The 25,501-nt window shown below is 37.6% G+C and overlaps 3 protein-coding genes across 9 annotated transcripts in view; all 3 read left to right on the forward strand.

The window, feature by feature from the left end:
* LOC131326399 (metallothionein-like protein type 2) overlaps positions 1-25,501 on the forward strand; it is a 48,874-nt gene that overhangs the window by 5,401 nt on the left and 17,972 nt on the right. The window contains exon 1 of one of the 2 annotated variants that reach the window (XM_058359181.1): positions 23,711-23,720. The exons of the other annotated variant lie outside the window; for it this stretch is intronic. The gene's annotated coding sequence lies outside the window, so the exon portion shown is untranslated. Of the gene's footprint in view, positions 1-23,710; positions 23,721-25,501 lie in introns of those variants that run through there. 2 annotated transcript variants of the gene reach the window in all.
* LOC131326396 (dol-P-Glc:Glc(2)Man(9)GlcNAc(2)-PP-Dol alpha-1,2-glucosyltransferase) lies at positions 341-6,287 on the forward strand. 4 transcript variants are annotated; one of them, XM_058359171.1, is made up of 8 exons: positions 341-612; positions 711-799; positions 1,675-2,008; positions 2,214-2,481; positions 3,162-3,299; positions 3,403-3,607; positions 5,156-5,298; positions 5,382-6,161. In XM_058359171.1, exons 1-8 carry the CDS (start codon positions 523-525, stop codon positions 5,639-5,641), a joined length of 1,527 nt encoding a protein of 508 aa, XP_058215154.1. In that variant the 5' UTR covers positions 341-522; the 3' UTR covers positions 5,642-6,161. The 4 variants fall into 4 exon arrangements, with proteins under 4 accessions (XP_058215154.1, XP_058215155.1, XP_058215157.1 ...); XM_058359172.1 differs by having other exon boundaries at positions 1,810-2,008; XM_058359174.1 differs by lacking the exon at positions 5,156-5,298 and having other exon boundaries at positions 5,382-6,287.
* On the forward strand, positions 7,014-14,632 carry LOC131326397 (pectin acetylesterase 5-like). Of its 3 annotated transcripts, XM_058359175.1 has the most exons (13): positions 7,015-7,334; positions 7,374-7,427; positions 7,529-7,611; positions 9,253-9,382; positions 10,400-10,479; positions 10,723-10,812; positions 11,370-11,494; positions 12,561-12,621; positions 13,113-13,175; positions 13,297-13,374; positions 13,469-13,574; positions 13,663-13,808; positions 14,142-14,632. In XM_058359175.1, the coding sequence occupies exons 1-13, from the start codon at positions 7,196-7,198 to the stop codon at positions 14,256-14,258; spliced, it is 1,272 nt and encodes a 423-aa protein (XP_058215158.1). In that variant the 5' UTR covers positions 7,015-7,195; the 3' UTR covers positions 14,259-14,632. The 3 variants fall into 3 exon arrangements, with proteins under 3 accessions (XP_058215159.1, XP_058215160.1, XP_058215158.1); XM_058359176.1 differs by lacking the exon at positions 10,723-10,812 and having other exon boundaries at positions 7,014-7,334; XM_058359177.1 differs by lacking the exon at positions 10,723-10,812 and having other exon boundaries at positions 7,014-7,334; positions 10,400-10,468; positions 11,383-11,494.

The raw sequence follows: 25,501 nt of genomic DNA on the forward strand, positions 1-25,501 counted from the left end.
TTTTTGTCATTTGTTTTGAACTTTTATCAAATTGGAGTATGTGTTAAATCATTTTCGAAGAGGAGATTCTAAAAAATTTGCAAGATTACGAAAAAAAGGTAAAATAAATTCATTGAAAATGAAATAAAAAAAAGTCTTTAAAATGATAATTTACAGTATTTTTGTTCGTCTTTTTTAAACTTTCTCAATTTTGGTTGATATTTTATTATTTTATGCGTTTTTTTTTTATTTCTGGTGCCAAGATGAATAATTTACCCTAAAATTGTTGACTGAAATTAACAATAAAATCATTAAACCTGAAAAATATTACTACTAATGTCTTATTATCTTCTAATTCCCTGTTTACCGTTCTTTCTTGTCTTCCCCAAAAAATTCCTAAACACAGCGTGCCCTAGCTCCCTTCCCCCATTGATTAGGTTGCCCAAAATCTGTAAAATCTATCGGTGAGATAATCATCACTTCTAACATATCGTTACATAGATCACTGTATCTAACCCGAGAGAGAGAGAGAGAGAGAGAGAGATGGGTAGAATAGCAGTTGCTGTTATAGTGAGTTCCTGGATTATCCCAATCTCTATCCTCGTCAATCGCTTTGTCCCTGACCCTTACATGGTAATCCTAAATTACTCAATTCATATGTGTGTGTGTGTGTGTATACGTATATTCGTGTTTGTTTATAATTTTATAATTTTCTGGTATATGATGTGCAGGATGAGATATTCCACGTGCCTCAGGCGCAGCAATACTGCAAGGGGAATTTCACAAGTTGGGATCCAATGATCACCACTCCTCCTGGATTGTGAGTTACATAAACAACCCTTTCGCCTTGTTTTTCACTGGTTCATCTATTGATGTGTTTTTAGCTAACTTGTTGGCTTGAAGTTTAACGGGAAACGCAATTCCGATTACCGGGTTATTGTTGGGTTGTGAGATTTTGGGTTTAGACGTGGATAACTGGGGTTGCACAAAGAATTGTTTGGACTCCCAAGGTTTGTTGAACCTCACATACTTGGGGGAACACAATTTGAGAGTAATAAGCCAAAATTATATCGGTGTGATGATAACAACAATGACAATACCACTAACAATTACAGTATCCATGTAATCTCCAACGTATGGGGGTATGGGCGGGGAGGACTGGAGACCTATGTTACCAGGGAACGCTACTATCCTAGCGAATTACGTTTTGGCATGAACATTCCAAAACACGGTACTCTACCATTCCGAAACGGTAAATTTAGTGATCCAAAGCAATCCCCTAAATTTTCCCCAAAATGTCAACTTATTATGGTAAAAATAGAGAGAGAATGGAAATTTGGTAGGAGAAAGTCTGAGAAGTTCGGTTGTTATGCTCCTAGAAATGTGTTTTGTATGAATAATTTGACAAACAATACTTCGTTTCACTAGATGTTTATCGCTTGGAAGAGTATGTTGTAGTTTTGCTATTTGTAGAAGCCTACCCGTGGCGTACCACAATTTAAGCATGTGGCATACCACGTTCCCGTTCCTCGTAACGATCCACATTCCAGGTAATATAGATGGAGACAGACCGTACACCTCGCAATATAATGTGGCTGCTCTAAGAAAGTTTTGTTACTTGAATAGTACGAAGATAACAACAATACTAACAAATAAATTGTCATAAAGTGCTAATGCCATTTAAACCTTTTGCAGGTACTGTATTTCACTTGCCTATGTTGCTTATTTGTTTCCAGGCATGTTTTGTATGCAAGCAGTCTCATCATTTTCTGGTACCTGCTCCTCTGCAATTCTTCGCTCGACCAATGCAATTTTGGGTGTAATTTGCAGTGTTCTGGTTTATGAGATAATCACTCAGTTGAGGCCAGCTCTTGATGAAAGAAAAGCTACTATTTATGCAGTTGTTCTTGCTCTGTACCCTCTCCACTGGTTCTTTACTTTTCTATACTACACAGATGTTGCATCACTTGCTGCAGTCCTTGCTATGTATCTTGGCTGTCTGAAGAGGAACTACATCCTCAGTGCGTTGGTAATAGAACAAGCTTGAGCTAATTTTTTTTGGTAAATACTCCAAATCATCCATTCAGTATTCACAATTTCTAAAGGATAATATTTGTGAAAATATTATATACATTTGGTACAATTTATGACTTAATTATACTCATGTTAATTCCATTTTATTTCGAGTTAAACTTGATGGAAGAGATAACTTATAGTCATTCACTTGCATGCAGCTTGGGTCTTTGGCTGTATTCATACGACAGACAAATATTATATGGGTGCTTTTTGTCGCATCCAGTGGTGTCATAGATTACTCTCCAGTGAGAAAAAATAACCCACAATTACACGTTTCTGATCTGTCGATCAGGAAAGACAAACAACTAGCTTCAAATGGAGGTAACACAGGGGTCTCCAAATTGCGAAAGAGAAGGCCTGGTAAAGCTGTCGACAATATCAGCCATTCTACTCAAAGAAGTTCCACTTCTGCAAAATGTTCATCAGGTTTATGTTACAAATCTCACACGACTTTTATTGAGTTTTGCTAAATAGCTAAAGTTTGGAATTCCTATGTCCTGCATCAGTCCTGTAGGGAACGATTTTTCTAACCCATGGGGGCATGTATTTTAAGCGTTCATGTCGGATATATGATTTTATTGTTTGATTATTTGACGGATGCATTTGTTACCAAAACCTTTGATTTATTTTTTTTTATAAAAATTTTGAGGACATCTACAAATTGTTGCTGCTACAGTGCAGCTAAAAGAGTCAAGTTGTAAGTTTAGACTGTTAGGTTTCATAGAAAAGGCTTAGTGAAACCAAGTATATGATAAATGCCTTATATTTCCAGATTAAATTTGATATCATGTTGTTTTAGTTTGTTTACCATCGTGGGAGTAGAAAGAATGAAATAAAATCAAGGCTACAATGTTAAGTGGATCAATGGATAGCTTCAAGTTGATCTTTAGTAACTGTCCCGTGACCGTGAGAAATTGAGGGATTTTGAATTCAGCTATTTTTGTGCTGATTTTAAGAAAGTGCAACATATGGTGGGATAAGGGATACATTAGACACATTCATGTTTGCTTTTGACAGTCTCATAGTGTGTTGCCAAGGATACCATTGTATTGGGTTGCAAACTTGAAATACATTACTGACGACATGTGTTTCTATATTCTTTGCAGGTTTTATTGAGGAGATCCAAGATACCTTTCTAACGGCGTGGCTTCTGAAGTGGGAGCTTTTGGTTTCCTTTAGTCCCTTCTTTTTAGTTTTGGTGGCTTTTGTTGCTTTTGTCTGCTGGAATGGGAGTATTGTTCTAGGTAACAGCCATCTATATTTGGTTGGCAATTCAATTTCTTAATTTAAACCCAATGGGATAACCATTATAGGATTCACTTCTTATCCTGCTTCCTGATACCACAGGTGCAAAAGAAGCCCATGCTGTTTCTCCACATTTTGCACAATTATTGTATTTTAGTCTGGTTTCCACTCTATTTGTGGCCCCCTTCCAGTTCACTCTACCTTACGCTCCAGTTGTGGTCCAGTCATTCCGGAAAAGCAGGCTACGTAGTTGTTTCCAATGGTTTATAGCCCTTATGGTTGGCTTCCTCTCCGTGCACTTTTTCAGGTAAGATCATCTCACCTTTTAGTTGCGCCATTTGTATTTAGGGGTTTTCTAGTATGCCCCTAAAAGTTTGTCTTTGACTTGCATTGATTTGGGTAATTATCCTAGTCACTATGAGCAAATAAGGGTAGACACTACTATAGATGCTAATTATGTGGCCAATATACCCCTCCCATACATGTTAGGTGGGTGTCATTAGGGGATCTGGGGGTGTTGTAGTGCACCCTTGTGTATTGCACGTGTAGGGCGGCACACAGCCGTCAATCTCATCAATCAACGGTCCACATTAAAAATCAATTATGACCGGTAATAAATTATTCTTACCGGTCATAATTAAAAATCGTATCTCAACCATTGTCAAGATTGATGGCCCGTGTGCTCCCTACAGGGTGTTTTGCACTACAAGATTTCCCAATCCGTCGTTAGGTGGTCTCCCCCAGTAAGTTCTAACATTTCATGAACACCTTTCCAGTGATTTTTGCAATCATATACCTAACTTAGGGCTTGGATCCTGTCAAGTGTTGTAGGAACCAGTTTGGTCAAGTTTGTGGCTATGATTTACCCACCAAATCTACTACTAAATCAAGGGCTGGGATCATCCCAGCCCAATTTCTCCCACAGACTTCTGCCATCTCTCTCTCTCTCTCTCTCTCTCTCTCTCTCTCTTAATTTTTTCCTGAGAGTAAGAAGCAAAACCCAGTTCGTAACTCATTCTCTCCCTTCGTCCCTTCCATGGCCTTCAATTGTCGTCAACGTCAACCCACTCACAGATTAATCTGATCCTCTCATTAGGAACCGCCTGCCCACTGCCTCAATAGATTTCCTTTAAATCCCTGCCTCATTTGTAACCCATACACCAGATCCCGCTCTCCAAATTAACTCGCAATCAATGCATGCATACAAATAATAGACAGAGCAATGGTTGATTTTGGTAAAGCATAGCCATTTGATGTTGGGATTTTTCAGATCATCCTATTTTCTTGTGTTAAAAAGTTAGTAAAAAATATGGAGTTGAATCAAGATAGAATGTAAGTGCTGGCTTTGATGGTACTGAAAATTGATTCAAATTGTATGAGTTTTCCGTGAACTGGAGCAGTTATTGTGTTAAGATAGGATTAAGGAATAAAATAGATGGGTTGGGTGGCAGTTTTGAGTTCATAATCAGATCCCATGCCTCTAATTTGCTTTGTCTTCTCTGTTTTGTTGATGTTTAATTGGGTATAACTTTGGGGAAGAAGTGAGTTGGCGAGAGGGGATGTTGATGGCAAAAGTTTGTAGGAGAAATTGGGCTCCTGATCCCAGCCCTTGATGAATCATAATAGCCACAAACTTGACCAAACTGGCTTCTACAACACTTGACAGGATCCAAGCCCACTAACTTAGACAATTAGACTTGCTTCTTCTTTCAAATCTGATGCTGAATAACTGATTTTATTGCAATCTCGTCAACGCAAAACTTAGCTTTACAAGATTTGCTACCTCATAAAATGCAAGTTCTAAGATTCCTAGAAATTTTCCGGTGTTTCATGACATTTATACTGATGATTGCAGTGTAGCTCATCCTTATCTTCTTGCTGACAATCGACACTATACCTTCTATATTTGGCGGAAAGTCATCAATGCTCATTGGTCAACGAAGTATCTTCTGGTCCCGTTTTATGTTTACTCATGGTTTTCCATCGTCAGTATCTTAGGTCTGTAATTAATTCGTTACAGTGTTTCCTTTTTTATTTATTGTTTGTTTCAAATTCGCTGAACACTTGTTTATTTATGGCAGCAAAAGCTCAAAAGAAGGTATGGGTATTGGCTTATTTCTTGGCTTGTGCTGCAGTCCTCATTCCCACTCCATTGATCGAGTTCCGATACTACACCATACCATTCTTTTTCTTAATCCTCAATTCCCATACCGATGATTACAAAAGTTGGCTTCTGATGGGAATCCTTTATATTGCCGTCAATATCTTTACAATGTTTATGTTCTTATCCCGGCCATTCTCCTGGAACCATGAATCCGGTATCCAGAGGTTTATATGGTAAAGAAAGGGCTCAGAAATTCTGAAAGTGAGACAAGTGAAAGCAACAAGAAGTCTTTTGGGTAATTATGACTTGAACACCTTCTCTTGGTTTTACTGATTTTGCTGAGTGAAAAGAGTTGGAAAACACACTGCCGGATTCTACTCCAGCACCGAAGTGATTTTTGCCCCGGCCAACAGAGCACCAAGTTTTGGTTTACAATTTTTGTATCCACAACTGACTACTACCTGTTCATTATGGGAAATATTGGTGTCATGCAATTGAAGTGCTTGAATTTCGCAACTTTTCCCATTCTGTAGCACTCACTAGATTATGTTGTTTCAGAATACATCGCCCGTTCCTGTAACCCTTTGAATGGTGGGATTTTGTATGTTCTATGGGATTCTTCAGAGGATCTACATTCCATGGTTGTGTTCATCTTCCAGGGTGTGGAGAGAGAATGCAAGAAGAACCGGAAATCCGTCGTTCATATGTAATCATTGGTTGTTATGCTCCTTTGAATACCCGCCTTCACTGTCCCACAGCAAACTTGATCTTAGCTGAAGTGATTGTAGTCTTAGAGAGAGGTTTGGGCTTCGAGTCTATGAACAAATGTCTGTCAGCGGTGTGCTTGTAAGTCATAATAATACAAGTTACTAACCTGCTAAAATCCTACCTTGATCACCAGCCAAGAGAGGTTTGTTTCTATATGTTCTTCTTCTACATTTTTTGGGTAAAATATTTTTCTTCTCCTTACCAATAAAATGTAAAAATTACATCACAAACGCTAAAGCTAATATGCTTTTCTACCATTCAAGTTTGTTGGGATATTTCAGTTAATCTGATTTTCTTTTTGGCATTTCATTTGAATTTGAACTCCATTTAATTGTCCGAAGTGTAGTGCAGAAAACAGATTCTCGATAAAAGTGAAGTTAAAAGTGAAGTAAGATGAAATGAATGAAATTGAAATGTATTTTTTTCATGTGTTCTCTTGATGTGGGATCTTGCAGAAAAACTAATTTATGTTTGTAAGCAGGGTTGATAAACAAGTCAAACAAGCTCGATAATTCATTGTTCAAGTTGAATTTAAAATTTACGGAATGTAAAAAAATCTTCAAGTTTTAGTTTTTTTAACGAGCAAGTTAATCCCAAAGAAACTCTGATTGAGCTGATCACGAGCCAATTTTAAGTAATTTAATAATTTTACAAGCCTCACAGGTCGTATAAGCTGAGAATCGCTTGTTTACATAATAATAATCCAATCTTAAACGAACTTTTAATAAATAAACACGAGCTCGAACTCGAACAAGACTAAGCAATGCAGGTGGAAGGCCTACGGATCACGTCGTCACGAACTTCTTATCCAAAGGGCTCGTGAATTGGCGAAATATGCATTAGTCTATCACTCATTATGCTCGTCAACTGATCTGGACAAAAGATCGTATTTTTAATCAGTTTGTGAGCTGCCGCTGTTGGACCACCAAATACCAACTGGGTATCTGCCTGCACAGTGAATCAAATTTCGATGCTTTTCCGATTCGCAGGAGGAGACCAAAAGCTTGTTTTGATCACGGAGAAATGGCGGATCAACGGCTTCTCCGTCGTCTGATGTGGTGGACCATCGCCGCCTCCGCCGCCGTTTTCGCCATCTCCATCGTCTCTATCTCTCTCATCTCCTATTCTCTCACCAAACCATCCCACCACCCCACCACGCAACCCACCCCACCACCCCACCACGCAACCCACCCCTTGGGAACCACCCCTTGGGTCCCGTTGACCTTATTAAGCAATGCCCACCCCAGAGGCCCCCGTAATTTCCTTTGAACTCGATTATATGTGATTGCATACATATATTAGCATGTATTTACTCCGTTATTAAGTTTTTTTGTTGTTCTTTTTTTCTGGTTGCAGTTTGCTTGGATGGGAGTTTGCCTGGATACCATTTCCAAAAGGGTTTTGGATCTGGCTCTCACAACTGGGTTCTTCACATTGAGGTCAAATTCTCTTAATTCTCAACTTTGAGATTTTTTTGATAACTCAGGTATCCGTACCAGCTTTCGCGCACCTCAATTAATCATGGGGGACGAATTCCACCACCCACTTGCGGGTCCTAATTAAGCCTCAAAGGAGTTGATAGCACCTAAAAGGTTTTGAATCTGAGACCTTAGGAGAGAGCAAATCCCTAAATCCCAAGTCTTGACTAATAGGCCAACCATTTAGTGTTTCAACTTTGAGGTTTACCAATCTTTTGTGTTTGTGCTCTAATTTGTAGTGTCTTCTTAACAGCCCGGTTAGCCACCCTTGAACACTCCCATCTCAGTCGAAAGGTCTTGCCGAAGGCGCGAGATTATAACTAATGGGGCTCATTTATTGGGTTGTAGTTGGGCTGTTGGGTTACACTACGGGTTTATACGTAATGTGATTTTGTATGACATTTTATAAAATATATCCAACCTGTTCATGAAATAGAATATATTGTGGTATTTGTGTTGAGAATATAAATGATAAAGTTGATCTTCTCTCTAATAACTTAACCTTTTATATGAGTTGGTGGTTAACAATCAAATATGGTTTCAGAGTAGGCAATAGATCCTGTGTGTTTGAACCTCACTGCCTACCTAATGATTAAAATTTACACATGTTTAGCCCATTTATGGAGAAGAGCCTAGCTACACGTGAGGAGGCATGTTGAGAATATTAATAAAGTTGCCCATCTCTCTAACACCTTAAGATTTTAGATGAGTTCGTGCTTAACAATCTAATAGTTTCACATAAAATATGACGACCAGTTAGCCACCCTTTGTGTACTCTCAACCGACGGTGAGTTTGAACTAATCGGGGTCATTCCTTGAGTTGTAGACTGTAGTTGGGTTGTTGGTAACTACAGGTTTATATGTGATGCAATTTTGTATGCGTTTCATTAATCCTCCCACTTATTCAAAAAAACAAAATATTTGGTGTCTTTGTTTCCCATAGAACATGTTGGAAAGGAAGAAAAGCTTCCCTCATTGCTTAGCGTTATGGTATGCATATGAGATCCACTCCATATAAAAGCTTAAGCTATTAGAGAGGTTGTAACATTATTTTATTGCTTGTATCGTAAAGATGGTCCCTTGCATGACTCCTGAGCAGGGAAAATGTTTTGATTATGGCAACTTTGGGGTGTCGGTTTAGACCAGTTTGCGCTACTCTATCGGCTTGAAAAGGTTGCATTTTTTAACCATTAAAGCCATGTTTGATTAGTCAGAGTAATAATGAGGGGATTTAATCTCATTTGATGAGGGCGTTGCGATATTATATTTTCTTTTGTCAAATGATAATAGAAATATTATTAAGGGAAGGACCGAAATGTCTAATTACTAGAAACTGTGGAGGCCCAAATTCAAATGGCATTTCGCTACCTCTTAACTTTTTCTAACAAAATCACATCATCAAGGTATTGGATATTGTTGTTGTAGTATTGGTTGTCCAACAATCCCTTGACCTTCAATTACATTCAAACATCAGTTATGTGGTCCCATGAGATTTGTAACTTAATCCTATGTCTAGTTTTATAAACCAAACAGGGCCAAATGGTCTTCTCTCTTTTTTGTGTGGTCTTTTTAAAAAATTTATTTTTTCTTGTCATGTTGTAGGGTGGAGGTTGGTGTGATTCAATTGAATCGTGTTCTTCTCGGATGAGAACTGCATTAGGTTCATCAAAGTACATGGGTAGTCAAGTTGAATTTGCGGGAATTTTGAGCCCTGAATCGTCGCAAAATCCTGGTAAACTGTGCTAAGCTTCTGTTATTGACATTCTCATGTGCTTGCAAGCATGGATCCACGTTATCATATTCTTTCCATGTATATGCATGTGATTTGTGAGGTAGAATTCAGTTTAAATTATAGTACCACCAAGAGGATTAATCGTACTACATAAAGTGGGATAAATCGTGCCGGTTCTAATATGCAAGATTAATACTCTGATGCACTCTTTGGCCTTTCGGCTGGAGGACACTCCAATAATTTAGTCAGCTAGAAGTCTTAATACTTGGTTGATAAAGCCATTTTCTCATTGCTAAGACAATCTTCGTGCCGACTGCCTAGCTCTCTGCTCAGCACCATAGCTGCCGCAAATGGCCTCTTGAGCTTATATTAAAGAAGTTATATTCAGGCTGTTGTCTTTGGCCGTATGTTCGGCCGATTCAGTGCCATGTGTCACTGGCTTTTTCCCTTAGTTGCACAAAGCGGGAGTGGATGTGGGGGTGCCCGAGGATATAGAAGAATCTGAGGACAGGAACATGATATGTGTGTGTAGGTGAATATAAATATTACTTTGTTTTTAGTCCTTGGATGCATGTCAATTCGTAATTAGTGGCAACTGATATTGTATTTGTGAATATGGGAGATTTATATTTATATAAAGTGCTTGAGTAACTTTGAGTCAATATTTTTGAGTATCTTATCATTACCTCATATTTTCTCTTGTTTGTTAGCTTTTTTTTTTTTTTTTCGGTTGGGATTTAATGCTTGAGAGGTTTTACTTTTAGCCTCATTGGGATTGGGTTCCTTTCTTGATGGGAGAGAGGTTCTTAGGAGATTCTGACTTGCGATCTCCCAAGAGGTTCTGAGATAAATTTGCCGTTAGAGATCCTGCTACTAAGATTTCACCTTAGACTTGTCGTTATTAGATTTATGATTTATCCTTTTGTAAAACAAATTTCAAGTTTAATTTCACCTCCTACACTGTATTCTTATTTAATCAGCAAACAAATTTTATTTTCATGTCTTGATCATCTTCAGATTTCTTCAACTGGAACAAAGTCAAGATAAGATATTGTGATGGTGGATCTTTTGCAGGTCACCCTGAAAGTGAGTTTAAGGCAAGTTCACCTGATTTTTTTCATGTGGTTCAGGAATTAGTCTATTGAAATACTACTCTCTCTCTCTCTTTCTCTCTCTCTCTCTCTCTCTCTCTCTCTCTCTCTCTGCGCACGCGCACGTGCGAGAGAGAGAGAGAGAGAGAGAGAGAGAGAGAGAGAGAAGAGAGTTTTTATAGATTGCATCTCCCCAATTGCCATATATTTCCTTTACAAATTGTAACATCTCTTCAGTTTTCTCCATAGAATGGAACAAAACTATTCTTCAGGGGTCAGCTTATCTGGGAAGCACTTATGGATGAACTCTTGTCAATTGGATTGTCTAATGCCAGACAGGTATCTTCTTTAATTTGGTGGTCAAATCAACTCAATGTTTTCAGATAAGAAGTTTGATGAGTTTATAACTATGCCCTCTGGGACTTGCTGTTGTTTAATCCTTAGTCACAGTCAACAATTTTGGGAGGAGAGGGAAGAAACCTCTCATTACGGTCAGCTATGAGTTGATTACATTGAGTCCTGGCGGAAACAACATTTACGTGACAATGGTTTCATGGTTGAAGACAAACTCTTTTTGAGGTTAATTAGCAACTATTAAATCCTTCAATGGGTGAAATTCCAATTAAATCCAGAATTTCTTGTCATCGTTGTAGTGGGTAGAAGTTATGGTTTGCTTCTCTCCTTTATCTCTTCCTTCAGTAGTTCTCGGAATATGTTTATTGAAGGTGTCATCTGCAGTATATTGACACTCCTTGTGCGGTCAACTTTGTATTAGCATTACTTTAGTGGAAATTGTGAGTCATGGTTTTATTGTCAAATTGAAGAAATACGTCGGCCAACCTTCAAAATCAATTGCAGGTTCTTACTTCCTACTAATGCATTTGATAACTCCACAGGCTCTTCTTTCAGGCTGTTCTGCTGGAGGGTTGGCCACTCTGATACACTGTGATGACTTCCATGAAATTTTGCCAAAAACTGCCACTGTCAAATGTCTTGCCGACGCAGGCTTCTTCCTTAATGAGTATATTCTCATGATTTTCTCTGCTTTGTACATCCATAGATCCTCAATCTTTTTTATGAGGAGTTTCGGGGTTCAGTTTTTCTTTTGATAATATCAACTTACGGTTTACGTGTGGAAATCAAAGTGAAATTCTGGGAGTTAACTTTGAGTCTTGATGACAGCATATAGTGAGACAGAGCTTTTTATCAGAATATTCTGTTTTGACTTCTGAGCTTGTCCCACATTGATTGATTACTACCTCTAAAACTAGTATATGAGCCTAAGTGGCCTCTCACTCATTGCCAATCGGTTTTGAGGTTGATACTTTTAGCATGACTATTTTGCCTTCCTTTATGCAATATCTGTCATGATGGTTTGTGCTTCTCATACAGTAGAACTTTTTGTTCTGATAGGTGAGTTGTACGGTAGAGTTTTAGCTTAGTTGAGATGGGCATTATTGTCTACCATTGAATGCAAGGCAAAGTGCAGAAATTCATGTGTTGGACTCAATCACTCAACAATATACTTTTTAAGATACACAAACTCGTCATCAAACAATTCAAAATGGAAACCACTAAGTTTGATAATACTAGTAGTAACATATGTGGTAATGCTTGTTATACGGTCTTGGGTGAAGCTCAACCCCAAAATGTAGTTATTGACTTGAGGTTCCCTCACGCTTCCATACTGCTGCTCCACATACCTTTCGAAACCAGGTGGGGCTTTGCTTCGCATCCTCCTTAACATACAGCATTCTCATTTGGCTGCACCTACCCTGACAAAGGCAACCCATTCCTGGGTGCTTCGTCTTTTATTCCCTCAGTAGGTTCCTATAATTTTATTGACCATTTAATTTCCATTGACATTTTCATAGAAATGTAAAGCTAATTCCTTATCAATCTCACATGATATGTGTCTCTATTTGGGAGATTGACTTGCATTTGTTAAACAACAACTCCCAAGACCTTGTCTCTTTAAGAAATTTCTGGATGGACTCTTGAAAGCTTGTTTTACCTGTACGATTAGCTTGTTTATTGCTAAAGTCCTCTTTATTTCTTTGTTTTTTTTGATGTTTTGTTTATTACAGGAAAGATATTGGTGGAAATCGCACCATTGAATCTTTCTATCAAGATGTTGTTAACCTCCAGGTTTCGACTAAAGTTTTACCGTTTGCAAATTACACAATCTTGTCTTTGTTTGTCTTTCATATCAGCACGTTGACTTGGAAGTTATAGTTAAATCTATTCATCAGTGTCAAATAGTTTTCAAACCTCGTATAGTTTTCTATAACTTGTCAGTTATCTTGCTTTTTATTTTTATTTTTATTTTTTCATTTTTTCTGTTTTTTGTGCTAAAGGATGATGATATTTTTTGCTCATCCATAACTTCGCTATAAGGTATCATATGTACTTCAGAATAGACAAGATGACCCTAACCAAAATACAGTATGTTCAAGATGACTCGGTGTTTTTCAACAAACTATGATCTAGGACACTTGTTTGGCTAACTTTTGTCATCACGATTACTCTTTCACCAGTGCAACCAGTACATTTATTTACATCAATATCTCTTATGCGAGTGCAATTTTTGTTCTTACAGTCATTGCTGATGGCCCATGATTTACTGTTTTTTGTGTTAGGGTATAGCCAAAAGTTTGGACAAGGATTGTATTGCGAGGATGGAACCGGGCCAGCAGGCTAAGGTAGGTATCAATGTAATGTAGTAGTTTTTCCAGGTGGTAACATTTATTTTGGTAGATTTTCTCTCTTTTGGTGCTCAACTGTGTTGTCTGATGTGCAGTCACTTTTACTTTGCAATTCCAGTGTTTCTTTCCTCAAGAGTTTATTGAAAACATAAAGACGTCGATTTTCCTTGTCCACCCAGCTTATGATTTTTGGCAGGTAACCCCTTCTCCAGATGACCTATTTTTCAATTTAGGCTCTTTAATTTTCCTTGCTTCATTTTGCTTATCCTGTCAGCCACATGATTTTTCAGATTAAAAACATCTTCATACCGGATTCATCTGATCCTCGTGGGAGCTGGTTAAGCTGCAAGCTGAATATTAATAATTGTAGTCCAAGCCAGATTGAAGTTCTAGAAGGTATCATGCTCTATGAGTTCTGTGCGATATTTTGTATCATTTTCTCTTGTATTTTGCAGCGATTCATGACTGGAAGTACCATATACAGGTTATCGTAATTCACTGCTGAAGCTACTTAGTGATTTCCAGCAAAACAAGGATGTGGGAGTGTTTATAGATTCATGCTTTGTTCACTGCCAGACATGGGTGAGTGTGACGTGGCATTCTCGAAATTCTCCAAGAATTAACAATAGGGTAAGATTTTTCATGGACTCTTTTATCTCGTCGGATACCAAATCTGCAAGCACAGCCACCCGTGCATAATTTTAACTAACTGGATGAGTCTTGACTTGTTGACGTGCCGATTTGTGTTTTTTGGGTTTATTTTCTTTAAAATGGCATGTTCTTGCACGGAAGGTCAGCATGCTATATTGATTACCACGTATATTCGTGAATCTCTGGTGCATGTGGTATTAGCCGTTATTGTCAGTGACTTTTGTTCGAGCGCTGAAATCTGCTTTTTCGAATTGTATCTAGCTTCACTATACGTAATCAAGCTTTGCGACTGTTTTAATGCTTGTGAAACAGACAATTGCGGAGTCTGTTGGTGACTGGTACTTCAACAGAAAAGTTGCGAAACACATTGACTGCCCGTACCCCTGCAACCCAACGTGTTATAATATGGACTTCACTGTGCGAGGTTGACGATGCTGAGTTATTCTTCGGTTCTGGTTATTCAATATACTCAACTCTCCTAGTTATAGTGATCTATATTGCTCATGTGAAATCATCTCTCTTCCGGCAAACTGCGATTTCGAGATAAAAGGTGCAGAAAGGAAATTGTTGTTCAGTCCATACCTTCACTTGCATGAGATGGAGAAACTTCATGGAATAGAAAGTTTGTTGTAACATTCACAGCTTTATTGCATCTTGTTATGCTTTTGGGCTTTATATATTAACTTGGTTGTGCATTGGGATTTTTTTTGTACCCTTGCCTTCATAGATCTTTAAGTATAGCCAAGAGATGGTTGAAATTTTCTTTTTTAAACAGCAATAGATGGTTGAAATGGCTGCAGTTATATTTGCTCTTCTGCTTTAACAAATGTACTCATTTGCTGGTGTTATACTTACTTGTGTAGTACCAAAGCCTGAAAGTACAAGGGTTTGGAAACTTTTTTTTTTTTTTTTCCTGTGTATACATGCAATAAATTTCTAATCTACGACAGCACAACGGGTACGGTGCTCCTTTTGCCGGACTTGGGGGCTGCTGTCCCTGCAGCGTTCAATTTCACCGTCCATCTCAGCAATCAATGGTCCAGATTTTAAAAGAAGAGATCTTTTAAAATCCAGACCGTCCAAAATAATTTTGGACGGTGAGATTGAGCGTTGTTCCTCCCCCAAGTCCCCTTTTGCCTAGGTTTCAAATGCCTGGTCTAAGTTTTTTTATAAATTGTTTTAGCCCAAATGGTATGGTGCTCCTTTTGCGTGAGTTTTCAAATGCCTGTTCTGATTTATAAATTGTTTCTTCTTTTTCACGTAATTTTCGTCTGAACGAATAAATGGGTTCTCTTTTCTTGTTTAGCTCCTAAGCATGATGTCAAAAAGTGGGACCTATTCTCCCTCACAGATTCAAGTTTAAATCAATTTAATTTGACAATATGGGGGGCAGAATAGGCTAAATATTTAAATTACAAAGTGTGGTTGACAAGAAGCCCGTCTAGCTCAGTTGGTAGAGCGCAAGGCTCTTAACCTTGTGGTTGTGGGTCCGAGTCAGTTTTGATGATCGGGATTGTTCAATTTTTAGATCTCACCCACAAATCACCCCAGGGTTGCCCCAGTGGTAAGAGCGAGCTCATTGCCTGAAAAATGGGAGGGTTCGATTCATGGCTGGCCCTGGGCTAAAGCCCGAGGTGCCGGCGTTTTAGGCCTCCGAATTTTCAGAAAAACGAGGGCCTCATTTTTCATTAAAAAAAAAATCAAATATATTATATTTATATAAATGTTCCATGTTTTTACACAATGTCAATTCTAGCACAAGTGGTTTGTGTGAGGTACATGAAATTGGTATGGGAGATCCATAGTTTAACTCCTAGGGAGGTTTTCTTTTACAAATGTTTTTTTCTCCTTTTTTTCTTTTGGATCTAAGAATAAATAATATACAGCTCTTACATCTTTTGCATTCTTATGGTTAAAGTTAATAACATGATTAGTTAAAAAAAAGCAGTGTATGAGTGGTATTTCGTTATGTTTGATTTTTTTTTCTAAGGGTATTTTAGTTAAATAACGAAACTAAAATACCATGTTCAATATTTTTACCTTATATTAACCACCTATATTGATTTTTTTTTTCTTTGTAGAGCCTCAATTTTAAAAGTCGCTTTAAGCCTCCAAATTCTCAGGACCGGCCCTGGTTCGATTCCTCACAAGGGTTGGTACTGAGGATGTACATGGCGGGTGGGGTAGTGGTATGCTTCGTTCGCCCAAAGGTATACACTCTACGGGTGGATCCAATTAATGGCCCTACTGTGAGGTGGTTCCTTCGTCACCAAAAAAAAAAAAACATTCATCACTCTAAAGTTTTTTTTTTTTTTTTTTTTTTCAGTTATCGCATATCGTTTGGTATGCATTTGTGATTATTTTACATTGAGAAAAGAGGTTTCGAAAACATTGCTAACACTATTTCAAACTCATTTTTCTCGAGATAGATTTGTTTTAAACACATATCAAACGAAATCCAATCAATAGAATTTTTTGTGCGACTAATGTTCCTAGTAAGACCAAAAAAACGAGTGGTTCCAATCATGGAATGAACCTGGAAAATGTTCCAAAAATACAACCAAATCAACCTATCTAACAAAGAGTTTCAACATCATCTACATAGGAATCGAACCCGCACGTGAGTAAAAGGGGGCAAACCCAATGCAAGATACTCCTGCCTTTGTGGGTTTGGGAAAAGGTTAATGTACGCAGTTTTACCCCTGCAAGCAAAGAGACTTTGTGAACCGGCACGTGAGTGCAGTTATATAATTATTGGACCAGCTGTCCTGATTCATTCATTTTAGCAACTCTTTTCACATTCGTTCCAACCAAAAACTTTCCTATTTTCCTCGGCTCCAATACAAAATTACAGACAGTTTGAACTAAATGATTTTTTTTTTTTTTATTAAAGGAAGTGAGTACTCCCTGTGGTTAGTGGAATTTATTTTTAGCTTTTCATCAAAATATTTGGAATCATATATTAGTATCGACAGGAATTTAAAAAAAAAAACACTAAAATATGTACCAAAGTTAAAAAGAATTCAAAAAAGACGAATAACAACATGAAGAAAATGTCTATTTTGCATTATTTTCGACTTTTAGAGATTTTTTTTTACGATTTTGATCATAATATTTTACTTTCTAAATTCTCTAGCCATTATGGATGCTTAATTTATACAGTATATATATAGTATAAAAATAAGATCCTTTGCGTAATTTAAGACAAACTTAATCACCGTCCGAATCACAATTCAAACTCTTGAAAGAATCCTTTCAAAAAAAACTCTTGAAAGAATTTAAGAAAAGATCAAGCAGCCCAATAATGGGGAAATTTTTCAGTGCCGGGCGGGTACCACATGGTGCCCGCTCTGCCTATCCTAGTCGTTCATTGTGTTTTTGGACTGCTCAGATTTGGAAAGAAAAAAATGAGATAAAGTGTTAGATTGAAAGAAGAGAAAAAGTTTCAATCCAAATCGTCAAAAAGTGTATTGGACGGTTAGGATGTGCCGAGCAAATACCACGTGAGATATACCCATCCGACACCGAAAAATTTCTCCCAATAATGCATCCCAAATGATAGCATCAGTTAAAGTGGGGCCCAGAACAAAGAAATTTGATAAGCAGTACTGTATATTAATAAAGACTAATTCCATAAATATCCAATAGGACGAAAAACAAGAGGCAGGACTGAAAACTCATATGACTCTATGTCAAGTGTCAAGGGTTATCTGGTTGTTAAATTTAAAACATAAAAAGGAAAAATCACACGATCCAAAGGTTAAAAAAATCCCTCGGTACAAAAGCATATGAATTTTTGGAAAAGCATGAATTTTTGGGAAAGAGAAGACCGGACCCCCAAAAAACAAATTAGCCACCGGAGATCCTTCATGCCTGAATTTCCACACAGGAAAAAGGGCAAAACTAATGATCATACGATTTATCAAATTTTCTATTAATTTGTAAATTAAGCCACTGTTTTGTTTTGTTTGTTTATTTTATTTAAAGTTTTCTCGTGTCATAGCTCGTCTGGTAGTCTAGTGGTTCATGGCTTATTACTCTATGTCAAGTGGTTTGGGTGGTCTAGACGTCCAAGATTTGGATCGTGCTAGCGATGCTTGAACTTTGCCTTCGTGTAAAACTCGGCTGCGTTCCACTAGCCTTTGGTTGAGCTGTAGTTGCTATAGCTCTTTGGTTACTTTTGAGACCCGCTGTGAGTTTATAGTTCCTATGGTCACGCTCAGAGAAGGGTTGCTACGGGGGTCGCTGGGCTCATCCGAGTCGTTCATTGTATTTTTGGACAGCTAAGATTTGGAAAGAGAAAAATGAGAGAGAAAGTGTTGGAGTGAGAGAAGAGAAAGAGTTTCAATCCGAACCGTCCAAAAGTGTATTAGACGGCTAAGATGTGCGAGCGGATACCACGTGGGATATTTCCCCCAATAATGCTTCTTGCTTCCAAATGATAGCATCAGTTAAAGTGTGGGGACTTTTGGCCCCCAGAACAAAGAAATTTGATAAGCAGTACTGTATATTACGTAATAAAGACTGATTACATAAATATTCAATAGGACGAAAAACAAGAGGCAAGACAGAAAACTTATATGACTCTATGCCGAGGGTCAGCGGATTTTCTGGCTGTTAAATCTAAAACATAAAAAAAAAAAATCACAAAACCAAAGATCGGAAAATCCTTCGGCACAGAAGCATATTGGTTTTCGGAAAAGAGAAGACCGAACCCTGAAAAACAAATTAGCCACCGGAGATCCTTAATGCCTGAATTTCCACACAGGAAAAAGGGCAAAACTAATGCTCTTACGATTTATCAGATTTTCTGTTAATTTGTAAATTAAGCCGCTGTTTTATTATGTTTGTTTATTTTATTTAAAGTTTTCTCGTGTCATAGCTCATATGGTAGTCTAATGGTTCATGGCTTACTACTCTATGCCAAGTGGTTTGGGTGGTTTAGACGTCCAAGATTTGGATCGTGCAAACGACGCTAACTCAAACTTTGCCCTTCTGTAAAACTCGGTTTGTGTTCCACTAGCCTTTGGTTGGGCTGTAGTTGCTATAGCTCTTTGGTTACTTTCGAGACCCGCTGCGAGTCTACAGTTTCTATGGTCATGCTCAGAGAAGGGTTGCTATGCGGGTCGTTGGGCCCATCCGAGTAGTTCATTGTGTTTTTGGACGGCTCAGATTTGGAAAGAGAAAAATGAGAGAGAAAGTGTTGGAGTGAGAGAAGAGAAAGAGTTTCAATTCGAACCGTCCAAAAGTGTATTGGACAGCTAGGATGTGCCAAGCAGATACCATGTAAGATATACCCATCCGGCACCAAAAAAATTTCTCCCAATAATGCTTCCCAAATGATAGCATCAGTTAAAGTGTGGCCCCCAGAACAAAGAAATTTGATAAGCAATACTGTATATTAATAAAGACTGATTACATAAATATCCAATAGGATGAAAAACAATAGGTAGGAGGAGTTTTTTGGCTGTTAAATTTAAAACATAAAAAAAAAAATCACACGAACCAAAGGTCGGAAAATCCCTCGGCATAGATGCACATGAGTTTTCGGGAAAGAGAAGACCGGACCCCGAAAAACAAATTGGCCACCGGAGATCATGCCTGAATTTCCACACCGGAAAAAGGGCAAAACTAACAGAAAGTCTACACACACAGCAATCTGTGCACAGATTGTGCACAGATTTTGTTGTGGGGCCCATCATGGGTCCCACACAAATCATCCAAACCGTTTATTAAATGTAAAACATTTTTTCAAGGGCCCCGGTAAAAAATTAGCTCAATCCGATACCTATAGGTGCTCGATCCAACCATATAACTTTTCATTATCCGAAAATCTGAATGAAAAGTTAGATGGTTGGATGAAGCACCTATAGGTGTCGGATTGAGCTTATTTTTTACGGAGATCCTTGAAAAAATGTTTTACATTTAATGCACGGCTTGGATGATTTGTGTGGGGCCCGTGGTGGGCCCCACAACAAAATCTGTGCACAATCTGTGCACAGATCTGCTGTGTGTGTAGCAGCTCTCCAAAACTAATGATCTTACAATTTATCAGATTTTCTTTTAATTTAAATTAAGCCGCTGTTTGGTTTTGTTTATTTATTTTATTTAAAGTTTTCTCTTGTCATAGCTCATCTAGTAGTCTAGTGGTTCATGGCTTACTATTCTATGCCAAGTGGTATGGGTGGTCCAGACGTCCAAGATTTGGATCGTGTTAACAAAGCTCACTTGATCTTTGCCTTCCTGTAAAACTCGGTTGTGTTCCACTAGCCCTTGGTTGGAAGTGGCAAAATTATTTCTCATATAAAATTGGGCCTGATTGAGAATTTTTATTTAAGGTTATGATTAATTGGTGCCCCATATGAAGATTATGGTTCTGCCACCGTTGATGAAGGATTATATAATGCATATTAGACTATGAGAAGAAAAAAAAACTTATTCACGGCTCTTCGCAATCTCATTTGTCCGTTTCGACAATTAATGATTGAGATACATTTTTAAACTATTACCGGTAATAAATATTTCAATAGTTAGTCTTTAATCTGAATCATATAAAATACTTTTGAACGGTCGAGATTGGCCTCCATAAATTTTATTTACAAGAGGCCCCATTTCTCTTAGGCTATTCCTACTGAACTACTATTTAAAAAAAAGTTGTCTTTGTTTCTTCGCATAATTATCATGTCCCCTGAGTTTTTAAATAATGAGAATGAGGCCCCGTTCCGGAAACGGAAATAAGTACTTATTTTTTAAAAAGGCAATTTCAAGCTTAAAGATTATGTGTTTACGTAAATAATTTTCCTATCAATATGGATCTTGTTTGATAGATCTCATTGAGATCTTTTATACGGTGAAAAATAATTGAAAAATAATTTTTTATTTATATTATTTTTGAGTTTGAAAATGTGAAATAAGTACTTATTTTTTAAGAAGATGTTCTGCAACGGAGCCTGACTCCTCTGGAACTTTTCTTTTGGTTTTTTACTTTATTCTCTCTCTCATAATAGCGACGTGAAAAGTTGACCCCTAGCCTAGTTGCTAGAGTAGATAATGAACGCTTCATTTGCTGCGATTCAAAAACTCCACTTGGTCCGTGCCAAATGATATTTAAGTTCCGTTTTAAAAATCTTCTTAAAAAATAAACCGTTTATTAGGGGTGTGTAAAAAACTCAAGCCCCGACGGACTCGACCCGACCCGAAGGATTTCGGGCGGGGCCGAACATGTGATTCCTTCGGGTACGGATCCATTTTTTGAAAAAAATCAATTTTCGGTTTGGGGCTTGGGGTGCTATTTTTCTTACTCGACCCGACCAAACCCGAACAAAAGACGGCCAATTCATATAGATTACTTTGGTGTTGGCCGGACCCGACCCGACCAAAAAATCGGTTATGCTGACGGTTATTCCCTCTCCTTCGGTTCGGGTTCGGGACCCAAAAATTCAATAACCGACCAGTCAGGTCAGGGTCGGGGCCAAACCCGACCCGTGCACACCCCTAGCTTATTTCACAATTTTAAATTAAAAAAATAACATAAATGAAAAATAATTTTTCAATTTTTTTTTTGCATTGTATAAAAGATTTCATCGAGATTTTTCAAACAAGATCCATATTGCATGTCTTTAGATTTCAATAAAACCATAATTTTTGAGCTTGAAATTGCCTTCTTAAAAAATAAGGATTTTTTTCCGTTTGCAGAACGGGCTCTTTGTATAGAGTTGGATTTTCTTGGATAAAAAAAATATAACGGCATGCCCTTGTATTTTAATGAATTCTCCAAGGGAGCCATTCAAATACGTTATGGCCGTTTTTGGAACACATTCACGGCTCCGGATTATTGTATTCATCATGTTTTATTCTATGTCGCATGCCTATTTTTATTTTCTTCACAGCGTCGAATACGCTTAATTAACGTACATTAGGGCATAATTAACATACATTAGGGCATGGAACAAGCACAAGATTTGAAGGAGATTTCAACGAATCTCTGCTTCATTAATTCAAGGAGTGGAGGCCTCCCATATGCAGCAAACTGAGCTCTTCCAGTTAGTCTGAGGCTCTGAGCTAACGATTTTGAAATAGGAGGATATTGTTTCGAGCCTTTAACAAGAGCCATTTTAAGAGTGTATTGAGAATGATCTAAGGACTGTATCGATAGATAAAAATCCGTTAGTATCGATCACTCACTGGACGGATGTCAATTTGACCAAAAAAAAAAAAGGGGGATAAGAGTCTGACGTGGGTGCACATTATTGGTCCCACGCGAGTTCAGTTATTCGACATGAACCGCACACTAGACTCTACCTTTTTTGTCATGCCGACTTGGTGACGCATGAAAATTTTAGGTTGATTGGATATCGGTAGACTCTCTGCCATATTAATCATTCAAGCTATCTTTTTCATCAAAACAAAAATATTCAAATCAGATAGCTACCGATGTCTCGTCAACATGCATCTTATCACCAGACATCTACTTGGCGAGACGAAGAAAATCGTCTTTTTCATCAAAACAAAAATATTCAAATCAAATAGCTACCGATGTCTCATCAACATGCATCTTATCACCAGACATCTACTTGGCGAGACGAAGAAAATGAACGATTGAGATCAAATAACCGAGCTCAAGGTGCATGCTCGCTTTGCAGATTGCAGACCCCTCCCCCCAAGGAAGAGAAGACCTCCCATGCCTCCTTTCTCTTTTTTGCCATCAACAAACTTTAACTTATCTCATGGCCTCTCCCTAGGTAAAATGATTTGCCTCTGTAGCTTTATCTAAAGTTTTGCTTTTTAAGCTTTTTAGTAGTACTATTTCTTACCCTTTCCGCCGAGGGGGCATGTTGCTTGTGCAGCAGCACGAGCATGGCTTCCAAGAGAGCTCTGTCTTCATCGCAAAAATCAAATGGGAGAAGAGTTTGATGGTACCCAAAAAAAAAAAAAAAAGGGAAACTTTAGTAAAAAATCTATCATATTTATATTTTTTGAGTTCAATAACAAACGCATTTTGCCATCAAACATAAGCACAAATATGCCTATGAAAGTGTCTAAACTTCTAGGGTATCCTTTGAAGTGCCTAAAACCTTAAGATATCCTGTATATGAAAGTGCCTAAAATCCTAGGATACCCTATGAAAATGCCTAAACCATTAAAACGTTATAATAAAAAAGTGCACCCTAAAATCTTGTGAATTGCCTAAACATGTTTTTGTCTTATGGCTAAAAAACTCAAAAGGTTGAAAGACCTCAATTGAAAACTAGTATTTTACTGGCGTCCTTCTCCTAGATGAAAACTATTTTACGTCTTTATGACTAATTTTTCAAAAAAAAAATAGGAAATTGACTTCTACACTCTGTTTTTTACCACATACACTTCCTTTATTGTCCTTATTCATGTGAATTTACCTTTTTATCCTTTCATAAGTTCAATTTTCCACACATTATGGAGTAATAGAGTAAATTCATACCAAATAAAGACAAAAAAAATGAGTGTATGTTTTAAAAAAAAAAGTGTAGAAGTCAATTTCCCAAAAAAATATGGATTGCGAAATCCCCGAATCCAAAATATTGCATCAAAAGAAAAGGATGGTGTACAAAAACGAAAAGCAAATCATGTCGAAGTGTCAAAACACATGTGACCCCGCCATTGATAATGGATGGAAGGGGGCCAGAGGAAAGCAAAATGGCAATTGCTGGGGTCATCTGGAAAAAGGGGATTCCACCACACAGCAGATGGACTCAGTTCATTTCGGGCCCACCACACACATCAATGCGAGATTTTTGGGTGCCGAGCGGTATATCCTACATGGTACTCGTTCGGCGCATTCGGACCGTCTAATACACTTTGGATGGCTCGGATTGAAATCCTTTCTCTTCTCTCATTTCAACACTTTCTCTCTCCAAATCTGAACCGTTCAAATACGGAATGGACAGCTTGAATGCGTTGAGCGGATATCACGTAAGATATATCCGCTCGGCGCTAAAAAAAATTTCCACATCAATGGGTCTTGGGAGACTTGGTGGGGTCCGGTCTTTGTGTTGTTTTAGTCCATCAATGGTGGGTCTCTTCAAGGAGGGTTTGAAAAGGAAAGTAAAGACCCCCACTGTATAGAACAGCCCCCCATGTGAAATGGGGACCCTACATGGGTCTTATTCTGAGCCGTCCATTGTCGAGCACAAACAGTCCGGATACAAAAAAATTATGAGCAGAGACAATTCGCAGAGAACCACGCAGAGACAAACGCGTTTGGCCTCATTTCGGGTCCCAAAAAAATCTAGAAAAATATTCATAAATTTTTGAATATTATTTTATGGGGCCCTGTAAAAAATCAGCTCCAGTGGATATCGGTAAATATTACTTTTTGATTCGTAAGGGCGAACTGAGCAGTTTTGCCCCTACGAATCAAAAAATAATATTTACCGATATCCACTGGAGCTAATTTTTTACAGGGCCCCATAAAATAATATTAAAAAATTTATGGATATTTTTCTAAATTTTTTTGGGACCCGAAATGGGACCAAACGAGTTTGTCTCTGCTGTTAGCAGAGCTCGTCCGGATAAAACCAACACTCATGTTGTCTCTCAAGGAATAGCAAGTCTCCCGGTGTGTAGCCTCTATGAAACTTGTTTTCTGTAACAAATCGGAGCAATGGAGGACATAATCTCAGAAGATCGTAGTAGCAATGGTCTTGTTCGTTTAGTAACTTTGGGTATTTTAGTTTTGATAGTGGGTAGAGAGAGAAATAAGGTAATGATTGAAAAAATAGGTAATTAATGAAAAGAGATAGAAAAAGAAATGAAATTAATAATTAGAAAAATAAGGTAATGATTGAAGAAAGATATCAAATAATGATTGAAAAACAAAATTAAAATAAAGTAAAATTTGAAAACGAATAAGGCCAATGTCACTCTGCCACTTACAATACTCCATTGCCTATTTTAGTCATCGCCGGTAGGAAAATTAAAAACAATAAAATGAAGATATAAATAGTTTTCACATTCTCCCTTTTTCCAAATTGCTCCAATTTCTACGGTTCTACCTCCATTTTTTTTAAAATTTCGGAACCCCTTTTATAACTTTTAAATTGTTGACAGTGAGTAGCAGATGTATTTAAACAAAAAGAGAGCGTAAAAATCACTTTCGAGAGATAGATTTCTTATATTGACTGACTGGGAATGCACTTGAGTGGGAATTTAGTAGGGAAGAGAGGAGCCATTCTTTTGTAGTCAGTGCTCGGAGAATAATATCTTCCATTGTGAGTATAATAATTATTAATTATTAATTAGTGTTGCCTTATGTCACTTTTTTTTTTTGACAAAAGAAAAGAAGTGTTAGGCCCCGTTCCAGAACACCTTTTTAAAAAATAAGTACTTATTTAATATTTTCAAACTCAAAAATAATGTAAATGAAAAATAATTTTTCAATTTTTTTTGCACCGTATTAAAGATCTCAATGAGATCTATCAAACAAGATCCATATTGATAAGAAAATTATTTGCATAAACACATGATTTTTGAGCTTGAAATTGTCTTCTTAAAAAATAAGTACTTATTTTCGTTTCCGAAACAGAGCCTTATTAATCTGAAATGCATAAAAGCCTAAATATCAGACAGTTAGAAACCCCATGGAGCCAAAATAGAAGTCCACAGACCGGACCAACCATTCAAAAGAGCCTTTTGAG

Source organism: Rhododendron vialii, chromosome 5a, assembly GCF_030253575.1.
Source record: "Rhododendron vialii isolate Sample 1 chromosome 5a, ASM3025357v1".
In the NCBI taxonomy this organism is placed as follows: Eukaryota; Viridiplantae; Streptophyta; class Magnoliopsida; order Ericales; family Ericaceae; genus Rhododendron; species Rhododendron vialii.